The sequence below is a fragment of the Centroberyx affinis genome, unplaced genomic scaffold (genome assembly GCF_046629955.1).
Source record: "Centroberyx affinis isolate AG114_WGS23_722 - 3 ecotype Tasmania unplaced genomic scaffold, CSIRO-AGI_Caff_v1 ptg001226l_1, whole genome shotgun sequence".
NCBI lineage: Eukaryota > Metazoa > Chordata > Actinopteri > Beryciformes > Berycidae > Centroberyx > Centroberyx affinis.
The window spans coordinates 214361-240475 of record NW_027279740.1 but is presented as its reverse complement, the minus strand read 5'-3'; the positions used below and the strand labels follow the sequence as shown (position 1 = coordinate 240475).

The window sequence follows — 26115 nt, the reverse complement described above, 5'->3', positions numbered from 1 at the left end:
TAGATTCACTACTGAGTAGCCTACCATAGACAGACTGTAAGGATATTATAGGAATATTATTCAGATTTTTAGTTAATTTTTCGTAATCATTGACCTTGAATTGACATTCTCGGTGAGTGTGTACTTAATGGTGCATTCAGGCCACGTGGCAAAAATGGTAGATACGAGATTCCTACTTGAAAATAACTTTGACCTCAGCTGCCAGGTGGCAAATGCTAAATGGTATAAAACGAGCACAATCAACGATTTTCATCACACCATTTTGTGATCACAACTAAAATGTCATGGCATGACACAGTTAGTCTATACTTGCTGGGATTTTCATACGTGGTTGATGTGTGGTTTAAAACACAAACTCAAATTTATTGCTGGCTGCATTTGTGTTGAGGGTGAAAAAGCTGAGAATCGCATATGACTTGAATGCAGCATCAGCTTCATTAGCTTTATTAACACCACCTGTCCCTGCTTCCATCTTGTTAAAGACAAGCTTGTGTGATCAGGGGACCAGAGAGCAATCTGTTTGAGATTTGCTATGGGGAGGTTAGAGCTATTTCTGTGCTTTGTTGCTGGAACTTTTATTCCTGTTCAGTCAACAATAGCAGAACAGGTTGCCAAGTTTTCCCGGGATTTCATAAACAATATCTATCGTTTTCCTGTTGAAAGGAATTTTGACCGCCCATATGACACCATTTTCAGTTCCTGGCGAACTAGGACCCCTGACTTTCACATGCTTGCTGAGTCACCTCCCCACATGAAAGTTCCCAAAATACAGGTGTTTTGTAACAGATCTCAGGTAATGTTGCTGGTCGATAAGAGATTCAACGGTGTCGCACTGAATGGAGAAGAGTTACAGTTTGGTGACGGCTGCTACAGCAATGGAGATCTAGAAAACCAGCTTGTCTTTACTTACGACTTTGCTCAGTGTGGAACTGACCATGTGGTGAGTTTGCTAAACTAAACGCTTCACTGGCTTTTCCAATGTTCACAACTTTATGTAAGGCTTTTCTGAAACCACACTTTGCTCCACAGATGCAAAATGGCTTGGAGGTGTTCTCCAACTCTCTCCACTTCAATCCCAGAAAGTCTCTCTTTACCTGGTGGCTAACTCCTTTCACAGTGCCCATCTCCTGCATCCCAATGAGGTGTCTATTTTGGGTTCTTATCGCATCTGTAAATGGTTGCAAATAACCATACAAGTGGCATGCTGAGCACACAAACTGTCTTTCAGGTCGGACAACAATCCTAGCTTTCTTGTTCCAACGGCACTTCCCGAGCCTGACAGGAGCTTTGACATAAAAGCAATGAACCGTGAGTAATAACAAGGGGCAAAGGGCTGCTGTTGGGTTGAAGTTTTCTCTGTATTTCTTTTTATTTATGAACTACTCATCTTCCTGCAGCATCCTGGACCCACACAGCAGAGTCCAACATCTACCAAAGAGGCCAGACTGTCTATCTCCAGGTGTCTGCCAAACCCGGTCCTGACCAACAGCTTTTCATCCAGTCCTGCTTCGTCTCTGCATCCCCTGACCCTCAGACTAGATCCAGGCATGCAGTCATAGTGAATAAAGGGTAAGCTGCTGGGACAGGGAAGCATGCATCACCTCCAATTTATACTAGGTGTAGGACATAATCTCCTGACTGTCTTCTGCCAGGTGCACAGCCTCTTTGGGGTCTCAGGCTGTCACACAATTTGTAGCTTCCAAGAGAGAGGATGTGGTTAATTTTGTTCTGGACACGTCTCATCTAATCTCTAAGGTCAGTGTGTTAACTGATTGCATCGACTTGGATGCGACTTCAATTATTAATAAACTGTATAATGTTTGATTCCTCTCCTCTGAAGGTGTACATCCACTGTAGTGTGCTCATCTCAGACCAGGGCATCACCTCAGGTTCTAAATCCTGCAACTACAACAAGATCCAGTCAAGGTATTTACATATAGATGAAACTTTGACTTCATTATTCATAAGTTACTGAGTTGTTTTGGTGTTTCAGATGGGAGGAGGTGAGTGGAAACATGGAGGTGTGCAGATGCTGCAGCTCAAGGTGTAAAGGCCTTTCACTCAAGCACCTTCGTGTTGGTCAGTGCTTGCTGTGTTTTTGCTCAAATGTTGCAACAATAAATGGACAATAGGCTTTCTTCCTAGTCCCGCAATCCTACTTTACAAAGCTATTTCTGGTCTGTGGCTTCAACAGTGATTCACTACCAACGCTGTCGTTTCAGATGCCAAGGCTGTAGTCCGCACTGGCCCTTTAGTCTTTGTGGACAAAGAATTCATTATGAGATCTGTCCCTTCAGCCCCTGAACCCCATGACGCCTCCAGCACCGCTGTAGCCAACTCCATGCAGTCTGATGCCTCTGATCCTGCAGTGACTGATTACCAGACCTCCTCAACCTCAGAGTCTGACTCTGAATACCAGACCTCCTCAACCTCAGAGTCTGGCTCTGCAGCCCGAAAGGACTGGATAGTGTCTGCTGCTTCTTTCTCAGGAAGCAGGATCCCAGAAGCCCCCTGGTACTCTTCCCAAGAGGCTTTGATTGTCTTGAGTCAGGACCCAATGGCAAGACTGACCCTGTGGCTGCCCGGACAGGTGCAGGTCACCGATGCAGGACTCGATGACGAGATCCGTTCGCCCTCAGAAAATGATGTGACAGTTGAATTACAGCTGAGTGACGCACTATCAAATGACATCCCAGAGCTTCACCCAGCAGCAGCCACAGATCAGGACTCTCTTCTGAATACGCCCACAAATGAGATTGGGGGTCAAGGTCTAAATGAGGGAGGAAGTGATGCTCTTATGCAGAGTGTGAATTTTCCAGGGTTTGATGCATGGGCAATTCCTCCACAGCTGGAAGAAGCAGCTGTTGCAGAAGAATCACAAAGGAAACAGTGGGGTGGAGGATATTGGGTGCTTCACACAGAAGCACCACAAGAGGGCTACAGCACTCTGCCAGCTGAAAACACAGTGAATGACTTGAGCTTGCATGAGAATAGTTTCAACCCTAAGAGAGATGAGCTGGCTCAAAGGCAGGCAGATACGGTTATGATGCAGAAAGTAGGAGCAATGGCTGACTTCCAACCAGTAATCCGCTCAAAGCTGCAGTTCTCCAAAGGCATGGATGGGCTGCAGACACTGAGTTATGAGGAAGAAGTGGTGAGGCCTCAAGAGGGAAAAGGTATGATCAGAGGATTTGGGATAGATAAAGCTGTTAAGAGGAAACAGGAGACCGGACAGAAGAGGCTGCTCTCAACTTTCCTGGATTTGTTGAGGTATTTAATCTTGGAAATTTAGGATGTTTGTTACATTTTTAGCTATGATGTAATGAAATTCCATAACATGTTTTGGCAACTTTAACCCCCCCCCCCCCCCCCCACCCCCCATTGCATGTGAACTATATGGTAACTATTTTATCTCCCCTATCCCCAGGAGGCTGGACAAAGCAGAATAGTGCAACTGGAATTTTTGGAACTTTTCTAATTGAATAAATGATAACTGAATAAACGAATTGAACTATACATCTTTTTTTCCCCATGTTATTCCCAAGGTTCTACTGACTAGAGCAGGGATAGATAATGTACTGTACCATGGAAGGCCACGAGTGCAGGCTACAAAACGGACTACAAATTGTTAGTTTAAAAGAAACCCCGTCTCAGAAGTGTGGTTTCACAGCGTTTATTCCAATGTTTCCCCCCTCCTTATCCTATTGAATTCCCACCTAGATGTCGCTGTAGCGAGCTCGGCTCTGTAGTTGTGACAGCGCAGTGTGCGCTCTCCCTTTTACACCGCATGCTCAGTGTTGTGTTTTTTTTTTTTTTTTCTATCCTAAGTTTGACCCTGGCCACTATTTCCTCCGCGCCGCACTCACTATAAAGTGCCCATGCTTTTCTCACGCAGTCTCTTTCCCCGGCCACAAAACAACCGTGAGTGTCTAACTCACTGTTCTTGAAAAACCTAAGAAAAAAATAAATAAAAAAATATAAAATCTATAAAATCTTTATAAAAAATAAGTACCGTAATATTTAAATAAAAATACAAACATTAAAAAAAAAAAAATAGCAAAATCTTTAATTTTAAAAACAATAACAGGAGGCCTCGGGCTTAACCCGAAGTTGGCGTCTAAAGGCAGAAATACTTCGGGACACGCCGAATTACCCTGCTTTTTAGGCTTGTCATTTCATTTTTAGGACTCGGCAAGCTGGAAAACTTATTTATATCGGAGACCCATTGAGTCTATAGAGCGTCTCTTCATTAGGTGAGAATTAACGCGCTGATTCGTCCCCGGATTACAATTCAGACCAACATTTCTCTGGCTTTTGAGGGAAGAATAGCGTTCATTTACTTTGTGAAGTCCGAGATATGAACACGGCGACTACGGGGAGTTATCCAATGGCTTCTCTCTATGTTGGCGACCTGCACCCCGATATCACGGAGGCTATGCTGTATGAGAAATTCAGCCCAGCTGGACCGGTGCTGTCTATTCGAGTATGTCGAGATATGATCACCCGACGATCTCTTGGTTATGCTTATGTCAACTTCTCACAACCTGCTGACGGTAAGAAATAATGCATGCATCCAAAGATACAGTGATATGCAGTTGATACGATTGCCTATCAGCATGTTACCTGCACGCATCAAAGCATAGGGCAGAAGAGACGGAGACTACCTATGAGACTGAATGTGATTCTGCTATTTGCATGGAAAATTGCAAAATGTTTTATAGCTATTGGTTTGAAATGATTGCATCATTGTCTTGATCAGTCTACATCCTTCAGTGATATTTAAAACCCCGTTATCTTTAGGTGATGAAAGCTATAGATTCATCCTTAGTGACAATGTCACATGCTTTCAATGTCAACTCTAAATCCCGATTTTGGGTAATTACAGCTTCCACTATAACATGCAGAATGAAGGAAACATTGGTAAATTTAAAATTAGGCTATGACTTTACACTGAATTATGCTTTGATATTGATCAGATTATCTGACTGCTCTCTGTTGAAATAACCATAGGATAAGCATGGAGGTTTCCAGATTGGCTGGAGTAATCATTTGACCCATATAGCCTAAGTGCAATGGCCCAGTTCTTGCATGCTGCGGTGTATGGCATTGGTAGGATCTAAGCACTCACCTCTCCGCATACAGTTTGGTGTATGTGTAGGCTAAGCTTTTAAGTTTATTGAAAAGTCATTTTGTGTCCATCACATATGATGTAGCCTAACACTGCAATGGGCAAAGAAATCCTTTTGCAGTTCTTCCATGCCTAACCCAAACTGACCCATTTCTGCTCCTATTTAAAGGGCCACTGAGGGACAGTTCTGTAGTGAAATTAATTCCCATTGCCCTCTGCTGCTACTCACTGAAAGGAAGAAAAGGGACAGGCACAGCTGAACAATAACTCTTGCATTTGACTGCTTGACATGTCGGGCGTATGTGTTGTCTAATAGATGAAATAATATCAAAGACTTGATCCTGTTTCTTTTTTGATTTAACCCCAGCTTTGTTTTTGAAGTGCTTTAGGATGAGTTGAATAAGCCAATCATATCACCTAGGCGGTTCATCTGCAGTATTCTAATTACTTATTTGCTTGTTGATTGCTATCTATCAGGAACTATTGCATATGTTGGCAGTAGCGCTATTCCAATTTATTCTCAAGTGCCTCTATGTTGACTAGGCTCTGCCTAAATGGGTTCCTATTGGTTTGATTCAAAGGCGCAACACATATTAGGTAGACTATTTAGTCCTCTATCAAGAGGCCATTGGAGGTCCGATACGAAAATACTGTTGTCTTCAGACAAAACATTAAGAGTTATTTCAGTGCCATTGTTGTAACCCTTTTCCAGTTAGAGACCATATGGCATCAAAGCATTGAGCAATGATGGCGGGTGTTGTGGGTGGCCATGTGAAACTGTTTACATAGTGTGAGCTTTTTGGCCTGTTGTATCAACGTGAAACACCTGTCACAAATGATCTGCACTTGAGGCAGTTACTTAAAGCTGTTGCAATGACTAGGTTACCACGGGCTTACTTCCAGAAAGGTAGTATCATTCACTGGAGTGAATGTAAGAGGAGCCACAAGTGGGAAACTGAAGAGACGCCATTTGTTGGCAGTTTGGAGGTGTAGATATGGGGGATGGTAGCTATTGGTGGTTATATGAAGCCCTACCACGTGCCTGTGGGGGAACAGCCTGCTGAGAGACAGAGCATATTTACCAACATTAAATATGACTAATGAGACCGTCCAGGTGTAGTTTTCCCTGGGTGGCTGACCAGACTTGCAACTGGTTTATATAGAGGATTTCATGCATGGTAAGGCTAGGCAAGTAGAAAAGGCTGTGTATCATCTCTGTTGGGTTTCATCATGTCACAACTGTACGTGTAAACATTCAAGACCTGGTGTTGCTCATCTGAACATTCTTGTTGAATGTGTCTCCTCCCCATCAATGGTAGAGAATGCTCTACTCACACTCCATGCCAGCACATACCTCTCAGGACCCCTCTCTAATTTTAGAACCTCTTTTAGGCAGCCCAAATTCTGCCTGACCACAATATTTAAACATTTTAACTCCTTAAATGACCGAAATGGGTTAACAGTAGAGGCAACACTCTTGTCACACGCTTGTCATGTGCCAATAATTCATTTTTGATCCATCACCTTGTACATTTTGCTACACTGACCAGTGAAATTTAATTTGAGGCATGTATTGTTTTAAATCACAAGAGTTTTGTCTGACACATTATTTAATTCATGCATCATTATCCCTGTATTACACAGCTGACTGTGGCCTTGTTTTTTTTTTTTCTTTAATCAAGAACCCCACTGGGAACCTTCCAGAATTAGACCCACATGTTTGACCATGATCACACACCTTCTCTGAGCACACGGGTTGTGAAGTACAATTGCAGGCCAAACTGCTGATGCCAGCAGACGCAAGGCAGCTCCGTTTTGTTTACCAGACATTTTTAGCTGGAAAGCCCGGCGTGTGTGTGTGTGTGTGTGTGTGTGTGTGTGTGTTACTGTGGAGTGATTGAACAAAGGGACAATTGCCAGTTGGCATGTGTGCCCAACTGGACATGAGAGCTGACATGAAAGAGAGAGAGAAAAAAAGAGTATGAATTGAACTTCAGGGTCTAAACTGGACCACAGAGAATTGTTTGGAAAATGGATAGTATAGTTTTATAGGACAGATATTACTTAAGTCAATTGATTTGGCCTATTTGCGTTCATATAACTTGTATATTATGTAGATTCATACTGTCTATTTTACCCAGTGGCCCGCCAGACATCTCCTATTCTTCGACTCGTCTAGGTGGGACCTGGCCCAGCAGCATGTGGCCTGTCACTGCACTGCTCTTCCTATCAGTCTGAGTGAGAGGGCCATGTGCTCCCTGCTTGCCCACAGCAGCTGTCCCCACACTAACAGTCCCAGCTGCTCCTCTATGGCTCCTCAGCCACATGGTCTACTGCAGTGCTTCACCATGTTACACGTGCCTTGATAATGGCCTGGGAGTAGGGATTCTCCATGGTGGCATACGCAGGAGGACAAACTCTTTTTGTAGCTTCATGTTATTACAGGGAGATTGTGGGATAGCGCAGTGTTTTGTGGTTAAATTAGAAATAACGTGTCATGGTGTGAAAGTGTGCACTGCAATAGAGCATGTGCGGACCATGATGGATGAAAGCATGATGTGTAGTGTACATACTGCTGACTGAAGTTTGTAGACTCCTGGCTCCATGTAAACAAGCACTCTTACCCTTTCATGACCTCTTGCCCCTCCTCCACCAGCGGAGAGAGCCCTGGACACCATGAACTTTGACGTGGTGAAAGGGAAGCCAATCAGAATCATGTGGTCCCAAAGAGACCCCTCCCTCAGGAAGTCTGGAGTGGGCAACGTGTTCATCAAGAACCTGGACAAGTCCATTGACAATAAGGCCCTCTACGACACCTTCTCCGCCTTTGGCAACATCCTCTCCTGCAAGGTATAAATGGGATAGATAGGACTGAGGGACAGAAATATTAGTCTCTTTTATCTGTGCAACAGGAAAATGAATCCAAGAATTTTATTTATGCTCTTTTGCATGGATTGACCATACATTCACGTGCTATTGGATATATCAGAAAAACAAATTTCACATGAACGCCATTTAAAGTCAGATGATGAAGGAAAGTCAGGGAAATTTTGCTACCCACGTTTACCCACTTTAACCTTCTAAACATGGTTGACAAATTCAAAAAATATAATTGTGTAAAATCTACTTTCTCACATACATGATATGTTTTCTCTCCTCCTACATGAAGAAACTGGCAGCATTGTAGCTTTTTAAAAAGTGCTTTTTAAAATTAAGAAGCGGACAAATTCACATCATCCTTTTCAGGACGTCGGTGTTTATCATTTTTCTTCCGGGTTTGCTTGAACAAAATAGCATGTGAAAGCAATGCTGTTTAGCAGCCGACTTGGAAGTCCCAAATGTCGGACCTTCCAACCAGCACCTGAACACACAATGACACAAGAGTTTGGTTTATGGCAGACTGTATGTTTTGGGACTTGGAGATGTTGTACATAGTTTAACTTCACAAAGACGACTGCATACTCCCTCACCCATGCTGCTTAAAGGATCTGCCTTTATTAAATGCAATACATGTTGCCTTTTTATATATATCTTAAACAGTGTAATATCTTCTCTGGCCCAGGTGGTGTGTGATGAGAATGGCTCCAAAGGCTACGCATTTGTTCACTTTGAGACCCAGGATGCTGCTGATCGTGCCATTGAGAAGATGAACGGCATGCTTCTGAATGACCGCAAGGTGTGAGTGTCTGATCATCTTAGAGAGGAGGGATTATGGGAAGGAAGGGGGACTGAGTTCATTATTACATTATCATAATAATGATATTATCATATCATTATTACTGTTTAATAAGATCCATTTAAGACGATCTATTTAAGAAATGACTGAAGTTTCAGTGTGACTTTTTAAAGAATCACCATCTTGCTAGAGCTTTAAAATGACTTTGATTGGGTTTGGTGGCAGCAGTGATTATGATGTTGAATGTCCAGAAGCAGAAGGTGCATTACCAGTTTAACTTTTTCTACAATATTTGACTGTATGGTCTAATCTGATGTGTGTAACCTAAGGACAATGCTTATAGTGATGATGGTACAAAGAATGATATATCCTGCTGTTTGTCTGTTCTGCACCTGTGTTGAGTGATCTGACTTTTCACGTTATGTCTTTTTTCATGTTGTTGTTGAGTGGTAGGTTTTTGAGTTTGTGTGTGATTAATATGACTAACAAGCAGATTTCTCACCATGGCCAATGTCAAGATAACTTCTGAACTGATATAACAAAACTAAACACTCCTCCTTACTTGTATCTTTCCTACCAGATGCATTTTCTGTTTGTGCATTTGTCCACTTGCTGGTCCACCCGCCTTAGAGTGTTTGTGTGTGTGTATGACCACGCTTGTGTGTTTTAGTGATGGATCGAATGCAGGATTGCAATACTGGATGGCGGATTGGGAGAGGTCTTCATAGCAAGGTATATAAGATCATTTGGTCCTCCTCAGCTTTCCTTTGTCCCTCCATCCCTCTCCATCCACCTCCTCACCAAATCTTGGACCAAGAATTATGACGGTTGTCACTGTGTTGTCTGTGTTTAGCATGCCGACTTATTTGCCTGCCTCTGGTGATATTAACAGCGATTAAATGGTTTTTCATTGCGTATCCCAGGAATGATGAGTCACATGATGAGATGTGGCTGTGAATTTGTCTTTGTGAATGTTTTTTTTTGTGATGGAATGTACTCTCTCCTACTTGCTGTCCTTTGCGTGGTCAGGTCTCCCTCTGTCATTGCGGTGGGAGCCTACTGTACCCGGAAGCCTGGAAACCTCAGTGTTTTAGATTGAAAAAGGAAGTCAAGAGAGACGGATCCTGGTTTGTTTTCCCGGCTCAGTCAGGACTGTTTTACAAGAGTGTGTATCGCTGCTCTCCCTCCGTCTTTAGGTTCGTGGGTCGTTTCAAGTCTCGCAAGGAGCGGGAGGCGGAACTGGGGGCCAAAGCCAAGGAGTTCACCAACGTTTACATCAAGAACTTCGGGGATGATATGGATGACGAACGGCTGAAGGAGCTCTTTGACAAATATGGTAAACATAGACTCATTTCTCATTTCTATAATCAACATCAAACAATCCAAACAAAGACACAGCAATGTATCTCTTTAATTCATGTTTCATATAGCATCATATCTGAAGTATGTGTGCGTATCTGACTGCAGAAGCTACAGGTTTATGTTCATCCCCTTGTCTGACCTTTAACCCCTGCAGGTAAAACACTCAGCGTGAAGGTGATGACAGACCCCACCGGCAAATCCAGAGGCTTTGGATTTGTTAGTTATGAGAAACATGAGGACGCCAACAAGGTACTTTCCAGTGTCTGTAATTGCGTCGGTGTGTGTTTATCTGTCATGAGTCCTTTCTGATAATTACGACTGTATCCAAAGGCGGTCGAGGACATGAACGGCACTGAACTCAATGGCAAGACTGTGTTCGTGGGCCGAGCCCAGAAGAAGATGGAGCGCCAGGCAGAGCTGAAGAGGAAGTTTGAGCTGCTGAAACAAGAAAGGATCAGTCGTTATCAGGTCAGCACAAACTAATGATGTTCATTGTTCAACCTTCAATGAATCATATCTATTGTGTGTTAGAAATTCAAGACAGTTGAAAGAGTATGTGTGTGTTCATGGTGTGGATCATGACTGCTTGGCTTTGGTTTCAGGGTGTTAATCTTTACATCAAGAACCTCGATGACACCATAGACGATGAGAAACTGCGTAAGGAGTTCTCTCCTTTCGGATCCATTACAAGTGCTAAGGTGAGAGAAATCAGACAGATGGGTGCATTGCATTATCACCAGTGTGGTGACGTCATTACACTATAGGTGTTGCTACAGCTTTGGTTATATTTGTATGTTTGAAGTTATGTCTATATTTTAGGTGATGTTGGAGGAGGGTCGCTCCAAGGGCTTTGGCTTTGTCTGCTTCTCCTCTCCTGAGGAGGCCACTAAGGCCGTGACTGAAATGAACGGACGTATTGTTGGCTCCAAGCCTCTCTACGTGGCTCTTGCCCAGCGCAAAGAGGAGCGCAAGGCCCACCTCACCAACCAGTACATGCAGCGCATCGCTGGCATGAGAGCCATGCCAGCCAACGCCATCATTAATCAGTTCCAGCCCACCAGCGGCTACTTCATGCCAGCTGTGCCACAGGTGAGAGAATCTAAAATCTGACATGACGCTGTATGTTTTATTTCACTTGAGTCTTTCCAAGTCACTTTCCAAGTCATTTGTTTGTTGAAGTGGTAATCTGTGAGGTTCTTGTTCTTTTGATTTTTTGCGCCATCTTTGGTGCTTTGGTCATTGCTGTGGTGTTTCTGCACTGCATTTCCCAGAGATCACCTGTCAATCAGTGTGTCCAGTACTGTGACGTCTTTTTCTTTGGATTTTCTGTTGATGCAGCTGAGTTTCTGTAGGTGGCGCTCTTTTCTTTGTCTGTTCAGCCACGGTGGTTATTGCTGCTCATGCTAACTAAGTTCTTCTAGTATTTATTCCAAACAAACCGTAAATGTAAAGCGCATCACTCCCTGTGCGACAGAAGGTTTATTTTTTCTTGGAAAGACCTACCAGACATCGGGTGTTCAGAACAGCAAATGTAAAAGCTTGAACTGGGTATAGGTTGAATCACTATTGTGTAATATCAGTCAGCAGTAGTAGCAAAATTCCAAATCCCAGGCTGACTGGCTGATTTTTAGACAGCTCCGAAATCGCTTTACCTCTCTCATCAAAAAGGCTAAATCTGAGTTCTACCTTTCTAAAACTACTAGTAAGTTAAATGATCCTAAGAAATTTTGGAAAGTAATAAAATCTTCATTTGGGAGTGTAACCACGAATGAGTTGCCAGCCTGCATTGTAAAAGACTTGTACTCTAACTGATAAATCAGCCATTCTTAACTGCTTTAATGAACATTTTGTTTCTTCAGGTTCTTTATTTGAGTCTTTAAATCCAGATCCAAAACAGCCTAATGAGCAGCGGGTTTACTCGTCACCACCCCCAATTAATTCTGTGGTTCAACCATTCAGTCTTACTCCTCTTGATGTGATAGAGGTCCATAGAGCCTTAAAGCAATTGGATCCTAATAAATCTGCAGGTCCTGACAAGCTTGATCCTTACTTTCTCAAGTTAGCTGTAGACTTTATAGCAGAACCTCTGACTCATATTTTTAATCTTACCCTTTCCAACAATGAGATTCCTAACATATGGAAATCTGCCTATGTTCTCCCTTTGCTGAAAGGAGGTGATCCCTCAGTTGTTAATAACTAAAGGCCGATCTCTAAATTATGTGTTTTAGCTAAAGTCCTTGAAAAGTTTGTTAGTGAACAACTTAAATAATTTTTAATCAGCCAGGCTTTAGAAAACAACACAGCACAATAACTGCTGCTATTAAAGTGGTGAATGATATTATTGAGGCACTGGACTGCAAAAAATATTGTGCAGCTCTTTTTATTGATTTGTCCAAGGCTTTTGACACAGTTGACCATGTCATCTTGGCGGATAGACTCTACGATATTGGCTTATCTGGGCATGCTGTAAGTTGGTTTTCAAATTACTTGTCAGCTAGAACACAATGCATCCAGTTTGCTGGGTCTTCCTCTTCCTTCCTCGCTGACACAGGACCACTGCTGTTCTCCATATATGTAAATAATCTTTGTGATAATTTATCAAATGCTGCATTCCAGCATTTGATACCATATACCGTATACCATTGTACTTTACGTTTTATTACTGGCTGTGGCAATCTCGTACACCACTGTACTCCTGTATGCTGCTGCTAAGTGTCCATCTCTGTATGTCCGCAGACTTTCCTATTGGTTGGCTTTTATATATAAATCTCTCCTTGGGCTGGTTCCTGCTTAACTGTGTACATACATGAGTAAAAACTAAAATCAATATGGCCTGCACTCTCATGATATTCTACAGATGTTTGTCCCCGGAGTTAGAACAGAATTAGGCAAAAAAGCTTTTAAATACGCTGCCCCTTCTTCCTGGAATAATGTACAGAAGGACCTGAAATTGTCAGAGCTGATTTCTATGGGGGAATTTAAGTCAATTTTAAAGGATTGAGAAAATAGTACTATTGGTCAATGTGATTGCTCCTAAATTTTCACTGAAATCGTTTTAGAAAATTTTACCTGTTTATGCATCATAACTGGATTTTTGTCCTTGACCTTGTATTTACATATTAACTGGATACTATGTTCTCTCATTTGTAGTGTGTGACAGTTGTATTTGTCTGTTTGTATTGTTTGTGTCTATTGTTGTAACAATGTTTATGCTGCTCTCTTGGCCAGGTCACTCTTGAAAAAGAGATTTTAATCTCAATTAGACTTTTACCTGGTTAAATAAAGGAGATATATACAGTATATATATATATATACACTACCGTTCAAAAGTTTGGGGTCACATTGAAATGTCCTTATTTTTGAAGGAAAAGCACTGTACTTTTCAATGAAGATAACTTTAAACTAGTCTTAACTTTAAAGAAATACACTCTATACATTGCTAATGTGGTAAATGACTATTCTAGCTGCAAATGTCTGGTTTTTGGTGCAATATCTACATAGGTGTATAGAGGCCCATTTCCAGCAACTATCACTCCAGTGTTCTAATGGTACAATGTGTTTGCTCATTGGCTCAGAAGGCTAATTGATGATTAGAAAACCCTTGTGCAATCATGTTCACACATCTGAAAACAGTTTAGCTCGTTACAGAAGCTACAAAACTGACCTTCCTTTGAGCAGATTGAGTTTCTGGAGCATCACATTTGTGGGGTCAATTAAACGCTCAAAATGGCCAGAAAAAGAGAACTTTCATCTGAAACTCGACAGTCTATTCTTGTTCTTAGAAATGAAGGCTATTCCATGCGAGAAATTGCTAAGAAATTGAAGATTTCCTACAACGGTGTGTACTACTCCCTTCAGAGGACAGCACAAACAGGCTCTAACCAGAGTAGAAAAAGAAGTGGGAGGCCGCGTTGCACAACTGAGCAAGAAGATAAGTACATTAGAGTCTCTAGTTTGAGAAACAGACGCCTCACAGGTCCCCAACTGGCATCTTCATTAAATAGTACCCGCAAAACACCAGTGTCAACATCTACAGTGAAGAGGCGGCTGTGGGATTCTGGGCTTCAGGGCAGAGTGGCAAAGAAAAAGCCATATCTGAGACTGGCCAATAAAAGAAAAAGATTAAGATGGGCAAAAGAACACAGACATTGGACAGAGGAAGACTGGAAAAAAGTGTTGTGGACGGATGAATCCAAGTTTGAGGTGTTTGGATCACAAAGAAGAACGTTTGTGAGACGCAGAACAAATGAAAAGATGCTGGAAGAATGCCTGACGCCATCTGTTAAGCATGGTGGAGGTAATGTGATGGTCTGGGGTTGCTTTGGTGCTGGTAAGGTGGGAGATTTGTACAGGGTAAAAGGGATTCTGAATAAGGAAGGCTATCACTCCATTTTGCAACGCCATGCCATACCCAGTGGACAGCGCTTGATTGGAGCCAATTTCATCCTACAACAGGACAATGACCCTAAACACACCTCCAAATTGTGCAAGAACTATTTAGAGCAGAAGCAGGCAGCTGGTATTCTATCGGTAATGGAGTGGCCAGCGCAGTCACCAGATCTGAACCCCATTGAGCTGTTGTGGGAGCAGCTTGACCGTATGGTACGCAAGAAGTGCCCATCCAACCAATCCAACTTGTGGGAGCTGCTTCTGGAAGCGTGGGGTGCAATTTCTCCAGATTACCTCAACAAATTAACAGCTAGAATGCCAAAGGTCTGCAATGCTGTAATTGCTGCAAATGGAGGATTCTTTGACGAAAGCAAAGTTTGATGTAAAAAAAATCTTATTTCAAATACAAATCATTATTTCTAACCTTGTCAATGTCTTGACTCTATTTTCTATTCATTTCACAACGTATGGTGGTGAATAAGTGTGACTTTTCATGGAAAACACAAAATTGTTTGGGTGACCCCAAACTTTTGAACGGTAGTGTATATATATATATATATATATATATACAGTATATAAAACTGAATTTTATTTATATGAAAATGTTGCAGATTATTGTTTTAAGGGAGCATTCACTTCATCAATGCTATTGAGGCATGATTGTAATGCCGTAACATTATGCATTGCACTTGTCTGTGCCCACCAGGCCCAGAACAGGACGACTTACTATGCACCCAATCAGCTGGCCCAAATGCGACCCAACCCCCGCTGGCAGCAGCAAGGAGGTAGAGGTCAAGGTGAGCACATGATTGTACAAGTATCTATAACAAATGCCATAGTTATGACACTGTAATAGTCTTACTCAAAATATGTGAAATTTTAATTCACTGTTAGTTCCGTACCCCATCTCACTGTCCTCATCACCACTTCTGCCACTCCCAAGGTGGTTTCCAAGGGATGCCCAACTCACTGCGTCAGCCAGGTCCTCGTGCCAACCTGAGACACATGACTCCCAATGCCAGTTCCCAGGGCCCACGAGGTACGTCCGCCAGTCATATCAGTTCATCAAAACGATCAACATCCACTTATTGGCTCTGGCTTTGGCATTTTTATGGCATTACATTTAGAGAACCACCTGGGAGCACTATGACACACTGTAGACTCTTAGTCTTGAAACTGAGGTCAACTTTTTCTTATAAACCATTCTATTTGTCATTTCTATACTGGTTTTCTGGACTGTTGAGTTCTCAGGTGGTTGGGCCCAGTTGACCCAAGAGTGAATCTAATTGATACTTTGACATTGTGTGAATCCTGTTCCTTTTTTCCTGCCCTCCACTGCTAGGTGGTGGCCAGGCCATGGGTCCCCGTCCCTCCATGGGAGTCCCTGGCCCCCGGGCCATGCCACCATACAAGTATGCCACAGGTGTCCGTAACCCCAACCCCCAGGTGGTGCAACCTATTGCCTTACAGCAGGTATGACTGGAAGACCAATCACATTGTTTATAGGTGTTTCAATCCTATCTAGCTCTTAGGCTGTGATTTCTGTTCTCAACTTATTGTTAATGTTTTTGTTTTCTTCATCCATCGCCTCCAGGCTCAGCCAGCTGTGCATGTTCAGGGACAGGAGCCTCTCACAGCCTCCATGCTGGCTGCTGCGCCCCCTCAAGAGCAGAAGCAGATGCTGGGTAAGAATCTCATATCGCCATACAGAAAAAAATTATTTAATGATACATGTTGCAGATATTGAGTGGGGTTTATCCCCACCCACTGTACAATGTGGATTTTCTGTTTTCGACAGATTGATTCACTTATACTCCCCTTCACCAGTTTTCTCTCTGTTTTTCACTCTCTCTCTCCGTCACTGTCTGTCTTTTTCTCTCACATGCAAATAGGGGAACGTCTCTTCCCTCTGATTCAGGCCATGCACGCCAACCTGGCAGGAAAGATCACCGGCATGCTGCTGGAGATTGATAACTCTGAGCTGCTGCACATGCTGGAGTCCCATGAGTCTCTGCGCTCAAAGGTGCCTCACTCTCCTCCATCATCATCATCATTATTGTGTTTTTGTGCTCATTTATCGCATGGATGTGCCATTTTTGTCACTTTGCAAATGGCCTATCTGTTGTCGTTACACTATATCATCATGTCCTTCATGTTTGATGTTGTGTTTGTGCAGGTGGAGGAAGCTGTCGCAGTGCTACAGGCCCATCAGGCAAAGAAAGACGCCACCCAGAAAGTGGGTGGTATCACTACTACTGCTGCTGCTGCCACTTCCTGAAGACGCCGTGCTTTATTAGATTGGTACGACCACACATACACACACATACACACCACTGCAGTGCTGCTGTTCAAAAGCCTGTCGAATCTCCTGCACTTGACCCTGAATGATTAGTTCATGTACAAATAATAGTAGTTATTATATCATGTAGTTTCACTACTTTTTGAGGTTTGTGGCACTAATGAAATGTCATTTTATTTCAGCGCACAGACAAATGAGCAGAGACGGGGAGAGAAACACGATACTGACTCCAGCCACCTGAGTCCTCTGAACAATATGCAAAAACAAAAATTAAGGAAAAAAAAAAAGAAAAAATAAATTAAAAACATACTTGAACATTTTGAAAAATATTACAGTACTTAATTTTCTTAGTTCTGTAATAGTTTTAAACTGCATACCAAAAGCAATAATGCAAATGAGGGTATTCTCTGGAGTCAAGGCCCTTCGTTTTGTGGCTACGGACAGAACCCTTTTTCTATAAGGAAAATGAGCCTCGCTCTATTTCTTTGTTTGAAAGTTTTATGTTTGATTTGCTTTGATTTGATGGATTCCTCCATCCCATTATGTTATCATGGGTGTGTGGTATTCTCAATAAAGGGATGATATATCAAATTTACCACTGTTGTATGTTTTTTGTTAAATGTTTATATGCAGCCTATACAATTTCTTTCCAGTATGTGTGTGTATATATGGTAGATTCTACAAAAATTATGCTAACCAAGTGCATTTCATAATCAGTGTGCAGTGTGTGTGTTCTCTTGTTAGAAGAAAACTATGAAATACAAGAATAGGGACCAAAAGCTTATATACACTATGCAAAACATCTGCTGGATCACATTTAAGGTCTAAGTAAGGGGTTCAAGTAAATTGGAAGAGGATTTTGATGCATCTGATGTTGGAGTCATACTGAAATAATGCTGTAGGGGCATCCTGGTGGCTCAGTTGGCCAAGGTGCACACCATGAAGCTGGGACCTGGGCCCCCTCTCTCCCATCTTTACCGTCTCTCTCCACTGTAAACTGTCCAATAAAGCAAAACATGGCGGTTAGAGGGAATGTAGGCTACTTCAACAGATAGGTCACAGGTTAAATCCCCACAACAACCATAAGTCCTGTCAAAGTGTCTTTGAGCAAGACATTGAGCACCAAATCTGCTCAGTCATTGTAAGTCACTCTAGATAAGAGTCATCTAAATATGTTAAATGTAAAATGTATGATCAGATGTCCCGTGCAGGCGATGAATACTGCAGAGTGATGTCCTAAACTAAGACAGATGGCGCTAGAGTTCACTTTAAACCAGAGAGGCGGGCTTTAGTTGCAATGCACCAATGAGGAGCTCCGGGGGTCAGAGTTGAAAGGTTAAATCCAATATGGCGGCGACCAAACGAGTGCTCTATGTTGGTGAGTTAACAATACTGCTCACAAAACTTATGTTAAAGCTATTTTGTTTTAGTATTTTAACCTACTGAGCGCATTGCTTTGAAAGAATTCAAGTAGACACAACCCGACCTACGTTTGCGGCACAGCTAGTGGTTAAACATAAGTAAAAAATAAAAGAAATGGCGAGAGCTAGCCGGTAAACGTTAACGTGTTACCGTTAGCTCAAAAGATGGAAACTTTTTAAAACTTCACTCTTACAAAGTGAGGCCATTCATACAGTTTTTCCAACACCCCGTGTAAAGCGCTCTATTTCGGGTTGTTTAGTGAATTGTAACGGAACGAACGGTGATATGAGACGAAAAATAAGATTAAAGATTATTAACCTCAGAGGGAAAATTGGGTAAAATCCATGAGTCCTGAACGCAGCATCTTCACCTGCCCGGCTGTCCTGACTTAATATGTAAACAGGAAAATGTTTATGGTTGTATTTTCTCATAGGAAACACCATCATTATAAGATTTAACGTAGTTTATAAGTCACAGTGACTTAATATTTGTCAGTCCATTCTCCAACGCTGCATTGTGTTTCTGACAGGTGGGCTGGCAGAGGAGGTGGATGAGAAGGTGTTACATGCAGCTTTTATTCCATTTGGAGATATCACAGACATCCAGATACCGTTAGACTATGAAACAGGTAAGATAAGTAGTTTTTCTGCAATGTGTGAGACAGCACCCACAGTGCATTGGTCTGTACTTTTACATTAAACACCATGGGGTAGCCAAATGTTAAGTTGCATTAATGTGTCTCATCTTTATTTTCAGAAAAGCACAGAGGGTTTGCCTTCATTGAGTTTGAGCTGGCAGAGGTAAGTCCCGGCTATTATGCTGCAGCATTGATTGCCACCTAGTGGACCTTGTATGGAATCAGCTTGGTGGTGAATCTGTCTATGCGCTTAACGTTTATGTGCTTTATCCACCTTAGGATGCTGCAGCTGCTATTGATAACATGGTGAGTTGATCACATTGCTGGCTTGAGTCTGTATGCTTGTCACTGCACTTTAATTTCTGTGACCTAGTGGTGGTGATTTCACTATAAACTTTCAATTAATGAGCTTCCTCTTTTGATCTTGAAATATATGTTTTGCTCTCTTAATCTACCAGAATGAGTCTGAGCTTTTTGGACGAACTATCCGGGTCAACATCGCCAAACCCATGAGAATCAAAGAGGGTTCTTCTCGACCAGGTGATTCATGAAATCCTATTCAGTGATGGCTTTGTCTGGATTGTGATTTGAATCCATGGTTATGATCTTAACTCTGTCTTTCCCTCAGTCTGGTCGGATGATGACTGGCTGAAGAAGTTCTCAGGGAAGACCACAGAGGAGGCTGAGGTGGAGGAGTCTGCTGGAGAAACCGCCGGCACAACAACACAGGAGGTGAGATAGTGTTTCTTTCCAGTGTGTGTTGGTTTGTCTGATCTTGGGATATGAGGTAAACCTTCTTAACCCATCTGTGAAGTATGATTAATATGGTGGTGTTGTTTTTGCAGGCTGAGCCCCCAGCGAAGAAGGGCCGAGTTAACCCCCAGGTCTACATGGACATCAAGATCGGCAACAAGCCAGCAGGGAGACTACGCTTCTTGCTCCGGGCCGACATCGTTCCCATGACAGCAGGTCTATATGCTTTTCCCGGTTTTGGTTTCATCATCATATCCATGTGAAAAATGTATAGCTCCACATTAAGTCTATGTTAATATGTAAATGAATCATTTAAGAATGATCAGCTGGAGAAAGTATAGGCTGCAAGTAGCCCACTAATGGACTAAATGTTTAGTTCATTTGCACAAATGATTAAAACAGCAGGGAAAAAGTCAAGAAATAAACTGTACAGAGACAACAAAGAAACCACAAAGGGATAGTAAAAGCGTCTCTAAAACTCTAAAAACAGGAAGAAAACAAAATGACAAACAGTGACACTGACACTGTCTTTTCTTCCATCCTCTGTAGAGAACTTCCGCTGCTTGTGCACACACGAGAAGGGCTTTGGCTTCAAGGGCAGCAGCTTCCACCGCATCATCCCTCAGTTTATGTGCCAGGGAGGCGACTTCACCAACCACAATGGCACCGGTGGCAAGTCTATTTACGGCCGCAAGTTCGACGACGAGAACTTTGTCCTCAAACACACCGCTCCAGGTGAGACGTTTCTCAGCAGCTCTCTGATGGTGTATGGTCTGTGAAGGAGTGTTGCGTGGTTCCAGGATTGTGTCTGTTAGCATGTCCTGTGGATAAGTGTCCAATGCCTCTCTGTTGTGCACACAGGGCAGCTCTCCATGGCCAACTCTGGGACAAACACTAATGGCTCTCAGTTCTTCATCACAACTGACAAAACGGACTGGCTGGACGGCAAACATGTGGTGTTTGGAGAGCTGATGGAGGGGATGGATGTGCTACGTTCAATGGAGGTAAGGGATGAAGGGGGTATACAAGGGCTGTGCAGTCGGTTGTCTATGATAAAATATCACAATTTTACCTTCCAAGACTAATAATGGATTAATTCAGTGATGTTGATGATATTTACACATAAATGTCATTCACAACACCTGCCGTGTCGTATCAAGTTGCTCTCAGATATTCACAATGAGTTCTTTAGCCAGACATGGATATTAACAATGTGCAAGCTTATTTATTGCTCTTCACTTCCAGTGTTCCATGTGACTAAAGCATGCAAAGGCACAGTAGAAACTAAACTGAGCAAGCTGTTGGAAGAAGAGATAAATAGCCTACAGTTCAGGGATAGCTGTGAGAATTAATGATACGTGGTTTGTTTGGACAAAATTAAAAATTAGCAAATAGTCAACATTGATTTTAAGATGCAAAAAGTGCATTAAAATGTTGTTCCAAAAATCAAAGATAATAATTATGGTTACAATATTCAGCAAATGGATTATAATTTTAGCCATAATCATATGGCCCTTCAGGGTCAACTCTGGAGAGAAAGATGATGTTGCATCACTCTGGTGTTTATGGTTACAGTGATAGAAATGGGTAATATAAGAGCTCACAGAATTTCAAAAGAATAGAGCTGGGTTTTGGCAATTAATTTCCTAATGTAAAATCTTTTAATCTGTCTTGTTTCTACAGGCTCAGGGAGCAAAAGACGGCAAGCCGAAGCAGAAAGTGATCATCTCGGACTGTGGAGAATATGTGTGAATGAAAATGAAGTGTGCGCTTGTATGTGTGTATGTGTGTTGGGGGCAGCGTATGTCTGAGAGAATGATGAGTATCATTTGTTCATGGTCTTTTCCACCTTGAACCCACCTTCTCTGCCTTGTAAATATTTCAATAAACACTTTTATAAAGAAACACAACCTGTTTGCGTGTTACTTTGTACAACTTCAATGTCAAATTGATCTGCTCTCATGGCATACCCCTTCCATTCAAACTCCTACATTTCCTTTATTATTTTGGAAAAGATTAATTTGTTCATTAGTTCAGTAACCTGTCAAATAAATGTTGAAGTACAGGGCCCCCAAACTCCCAAGCATGAACTTTATGAACATAAGTGTTTTGTTTTTATGTATATAAAATATTTTTTCTAAAAATATATACATTCAAAATAAAATCCCTTGCAAATAACTAGATGTAAATGATTTAAGAATGATCAACTGGACAAGTATAGACTGCAGGGAGTCCAATAATGGATGACAAGATTTTACTTTATTCGCATAAATTATGAAAACATTAGAAAAATAGACAAATCTAAACTTTACAGATGCAACAAAGAAACCCCAAGGGGCGGGTAAGAACATTTCACCCCAAAAGAGAAAGGAAAGGGGGGGGCGGTATACTGATCTGAAACCATGTGTTATGGCGTTTTTTTGGGTTTTTTTTGCAACCAATAACTAAACCAGGTGATAATTGAAAACCTGCAGACTCTCGGACCCCCATGACATGTTTTGAGACCTGTGTTCTATATAGCGCTCCCGCTGCTTGCGCACACATGCATTATATTTCTCCACATAATTGGGACAAACGAGTTGGTGTCGTGATTAATAATTGCAGCAGAGCGTCGAGCTGCCACACCTGAGCAGGTTGAGTGCAGTGAGAGAACATGGCAGGGAGACAACTCCACCCCCTCCACTCCCGTCCTGTTGAGAAATCTTCTGAGATTCTCATCGCTGGGGTTGCATCCAAAGCCTGTTCCTCCGCTCCAACACGGAACCGCAACAACAGCGTTTATATCGTAAGTATGGGAATGAAATTGGACAGTAATTGTAAATATGTCTTAGAATGTTTCTTTTTTGTTGTTTCGCCAACTTACTGTGATTTTGGATACGCGCAATTACGCACGAAATCTACAAGCTTTGTAGTGTTTAGGGCAGCCGTTGGAGAGTGAATGGCTGAGCGGAGTTATAAATGTCCGACTGTACCTCAATAGAGTGAGGGATTAAAACGTCCTACTTTCTTAACGAAAAAAAAATATTGAGTTGGTAGTGTTATTTTGTTATTAATATATTTTATTTTGCCTTTTAAAGAGATGTGAACAGGCATACCTGAATTCATAGTGTTGAGGATCAAATGTTTTCTTTCTTGTCTTGGCCTATCACATACGTAAGGATTGGCTGTGTTTCTTTCTTCTTTCGGCCTGTTACATACCTAAGGTTTAGCTGAGTTTCTTTCTCGTCTTAGCCTATTCGATACCTAAGGTTTGTCTGTGTCATTTCAGCTTTAAAGAGCTTCCTCTGTGTTGAATCAGCCAGAAGAGAAGACAGATTGTGAGTCAACCTCACCATGAACTGGGCATTCCTCCAGGGCCTCCTCAGCGGGGTGAACAAGTACTCCACAGCCTTCGGCCGCGTGTGGCTCTCTATCGTCTTCCTCTTCAGGGTGATGGTGTTTGTGGTGGCCGCAGAGAAGGTATGGGGCGACGAGCAGAAGGACTTCAAATGCAACACGGCTCAGCCCGGGTGCCACAACGTCTGCTACGACCACTTCTTCCCCGTGTCCCACGTGCGGCTGTGGGCCCTGCAGCTCATCTTCGTCACCTGTCCCTCTCTGCTGGTGGTGATGCACGTGGCCTACAGGGAGGACCGGGAACGGAAAAACCGCCTCAAATACGGCGAGAACTGCCGCCGCCTGTACAAGAACACCGGCAAGAAGCGCGGGGGCCTGTGGTGGACCTACGTCCTGACCCTGGTCTTCAAAATCGCCGTGGACGCCACCTTCGTCTACCTTCTGTACCGCATCTACGAGGGCTATGACTTCCCCTCGCTCATCAAGTGCGAGCAGAAGCCCTGTCCCAACAAGGTGGACTGCTTCATCGCCCGGCCCACCGAGAAGCGGATCTTCACCATCTTCATGGTGGTCACCAGCCTGGTTTGCATCCTGCTCTCCTGCTTTGAGATCCTCTACCTGGTGGGCAAGCGCTGCCGCGAGTGCTTCACCGCCGTCCATCACTCCCGCCAGGTCATGGCCACCTCACTGGCCGGCGGAAAGAACGGCAGCCTGGTGGCGTCGAGCACTTTAAGGCTGGCGGACAAAAAGACCCCCGATACCCCGGCCCCGTCATACAGCATAGCCATATCTTGAGATGCTGAGGCTGGGCAGAGACTTTGAGAAACAAAGAAGACAAAGGAAAGGATTTATTTATGGGGATGATGCTTCCTCCCTCTAATCCACAGGCACTTCCCGAGAGACTTCTCAGCAGATATCTGAGACTGAACTATAATGGAGCCAGTTGGCTACTACTGCTGTATCAGTGTCCACTATCAGGGAATTTAAAATTCTGGACTATAGGACATTAAAATAAGCATTCATCCTGCCATACCTTGTATCATCAATATGGAATGCGTTCAGTACTGTCAGTTTGGGCCACAGTATCATGTTTACAGTTGAAGTTCCATAACCTTAACAAAAAAAAATCAAGTCGGTGTGATGCAGTGTGAGAGCTGCCTTTTGTTTGATTACAATGGAATCAAATGCATGAGTTATAGATCAAACATCCATCGTTTGGAGAGTGTGGTTTTCCAGTGTAATATTTCCCCTCTCTATTTGTTCATTGCCCCACCTCACTGTACTGTACTGTTACTGTATTTTACTGTATTTTGAATTGGAAAAGGAGGTTGCGCTTCAACAATGGGATTCTCAGTGCTAAACCCAAAATCCAGAGCATGTTCTAAAAACTATGAAAAGGTAGCACATCTCAAATTTCCTTCACGCTCTGAAGAAGGCTCTGTGCCGAAACGCGTAAGCGTTTTTCTATTGTGATGTGAGCCAAATAAATAAGTGAAATGTTAGTCCTTGACTTGGAAATTCGAGATGTGCTACCTTTTCATAGTTTTTGGAACATGTTACTGTGTTTTGTAAAAGGTTTTAACTTTATCCACAATTTGAAACTACAGTATACTTGAGCTTTTCTCACCGCTCATATTTTCATATTTGAAGGCAAGACAGGTTTTTATTGTGTTTTTTTGACAGACCATAATTTACATAAATTATCCACAGTTAAGGCTTGAAAGATTGTGTTGTACATATGTGTTGTACATATTGCATTTTTGTGTTTCTCCATGCCTGATGTTTTCAGGGCTAAATGCTTACTTCACACAGGCAGAGGAGTTAAGTTGATAACATGGAGTTTTGTAAACCAAGTTGTTAATGTATCAGGATGTGTATATTATAGACATACACAGCGAGGTGCAGTGTGTCTGCATAGTTGTTCTTACAATAATTTTTCATTAAAGAACTTTTTTTCAAATGTTTTCAAAATCTGGTTTATCTGCATTATTCCAAGGGAGGTACCTGCAATCATCAATTACAGAAAGTATGTAACAGAGTATCTTTGCATAGAAAACATCCCAATAAGATCAATAAAAGAGGTTCACGTCCAAACCAGCCACCTCTCTATGTTTTACCTAAGGGTTGCTTAGTTTTAGAAAGAGCACAAACTTTCACTATTCCATGTGTTTTTCAAAGAGCTCATTGCCTATTGGACGTGGGATTGCTATGTTGCTAGGAGCAGCACCCTCATTGTTTAGGGTGCTTGGTACTTTCTTAAAGGTAGAGGTGGGGTTGCCCACTCCTCAGTTTGATTCGTCAGAGACCCACCCAGCGGAGGAATTTGACCTGTCAGTCACCACAGCCTCTGAATGGGGCGACTCCAGTGTTTACATGGCAATGGGTGATAAGAGAGATTAAAAGTGGAATTGGTGGCAAAACAGGTTTTGTGTTTTTGCAATAGTCAAAGTGCCAATGCACCTCCGTATCTACTGGTCCTGAGAATGTAAGCAAGCTCCACTATTTGTGCAGACTGAAAATCTCATTATGAGACCTTCCCAACCCTCTGGGGTATTGTTTCTTCCGTCCTGACTTCCTCTGTGTTGGTACATGCCCCTGTGTTCAGAGTCTCAGAGCACCGATGGTGAAAAGCGATGTGTTTTTCCTGTTGTGTTGGGTCGGCTTGTTGAGACGTGCGGCTCACAGAGGTTGAGTCACGGGGTGCATTCCTTCAGGTGCGCCCCGGCAGACTGCCTGGACCAGTTCATCTGGAGCCAAGAGGGAACTTTCCACCCCTTCTCCTAGTCAGTTTAACTCCTGTAAGTGTTGCCAAGGCAGATGTTGTTTAGATGTGTTTAAGCCTTATGCCACAGATCAACTGTCCTGAAAAGCGGCAACTGCAGTTGATGATCTATAACACTATCAATAGCCTAGCTGTAAAGCTTTGGGACAAGATGTTCTGACAAGGCAGCACTACAACAACCTATCTGTCAATAACATGACTTTTCACTTTTACTGTTAGTCAAACTAAAGCCTATTATACCATGGGAAAATCTATGTGTAATTTCATTAATCTATATAATTTAAGGGCTCCTAAACCTACTCAAAGATTTAAAAGGCAGAAAATATGAAGA

General features: G+C 42.5%; 3 protein-coding genes across 3 annotated transcripts; all 3 read left to right on the top strand.

The window, feature by feature from the left end:
* Positions 1-3914: 3914 nt before the first annotated feature.
* On the top strand, positions 3915-17428 carry pabpc4 (poly(A) binding protein, cytoplasmic 4 (inducible form)). The gene is made up of 15 exons (XM_071524698.1): positions 3915-4553; positions 7785-7978; positions 8691-8806; positions 10001-10140; positions 10321-10415; positions 10497-10634; positions 10769-10864; positions 10986-11255; positions 15262-15352; positions 15499-15594; positions 15898-16028; positions 16150-16240; positions 16448-16578; positions 16732-16856; positions 17037-17428. The coding sequence occupies exons 1-14, from the start codon at positions 4358-4360 to the stop codon at positions 16831-16833; spliced, it is 1887 nt and encodes a 628-aa protein (XP_071380799.1). The 5' UTR covers positions 3915-4357; the 3' UTR covers positions 16834-16856; positions 17037-17428.
* Positions 17429-18200: 772 nt separating this feature from the next.
* Positions 18201-21562, top strand: ppie (peptidylprolyl isomerase E (cyclophilin E)). The gene is made up of 10 exons (XM_071524700.1): positions 18201-18232; positions 18806-18904; positions 19033-19076; positions 19193-19219; positions 19372-19453; positions 19542-19645; positions 19759-19882; positions 20216-20401; positions 20528-20670; positions 21350-21562. The coding sequence occupies exons 1-10, from the start codon at positions 18202-18204 to the stop codon at positions 21416-21418; spliced, it is 909 nt and encodes a 302-aa protein (XP_071380801.1). The 5' UTR covers position 18201; the 3' UTR covers positions 21419-21562.
* A 749-nt stretch (positions 21563-22311) lies between these two features.
* gjb10 (gap junction protein beta 10) lies at positions 22312-24966 on the top strand. Its single transcript, XM_071524699.1, has 2 exons — positions 22312-22451; positions 22935-24966. The coding sequence occupies exon 2, from the start codon at positions 23000-23002 to the stop codon at positions 23795-23797; it is 798 nt and encodes a 265-aa protein (XP_071380800.1). The 5' UTR covers positions 22312-22451; positions 22935-22999; the 3' UTR covers positions 23798-24966.
* Positions 24967-26115: the final 1149 nt, after the last annotated feature.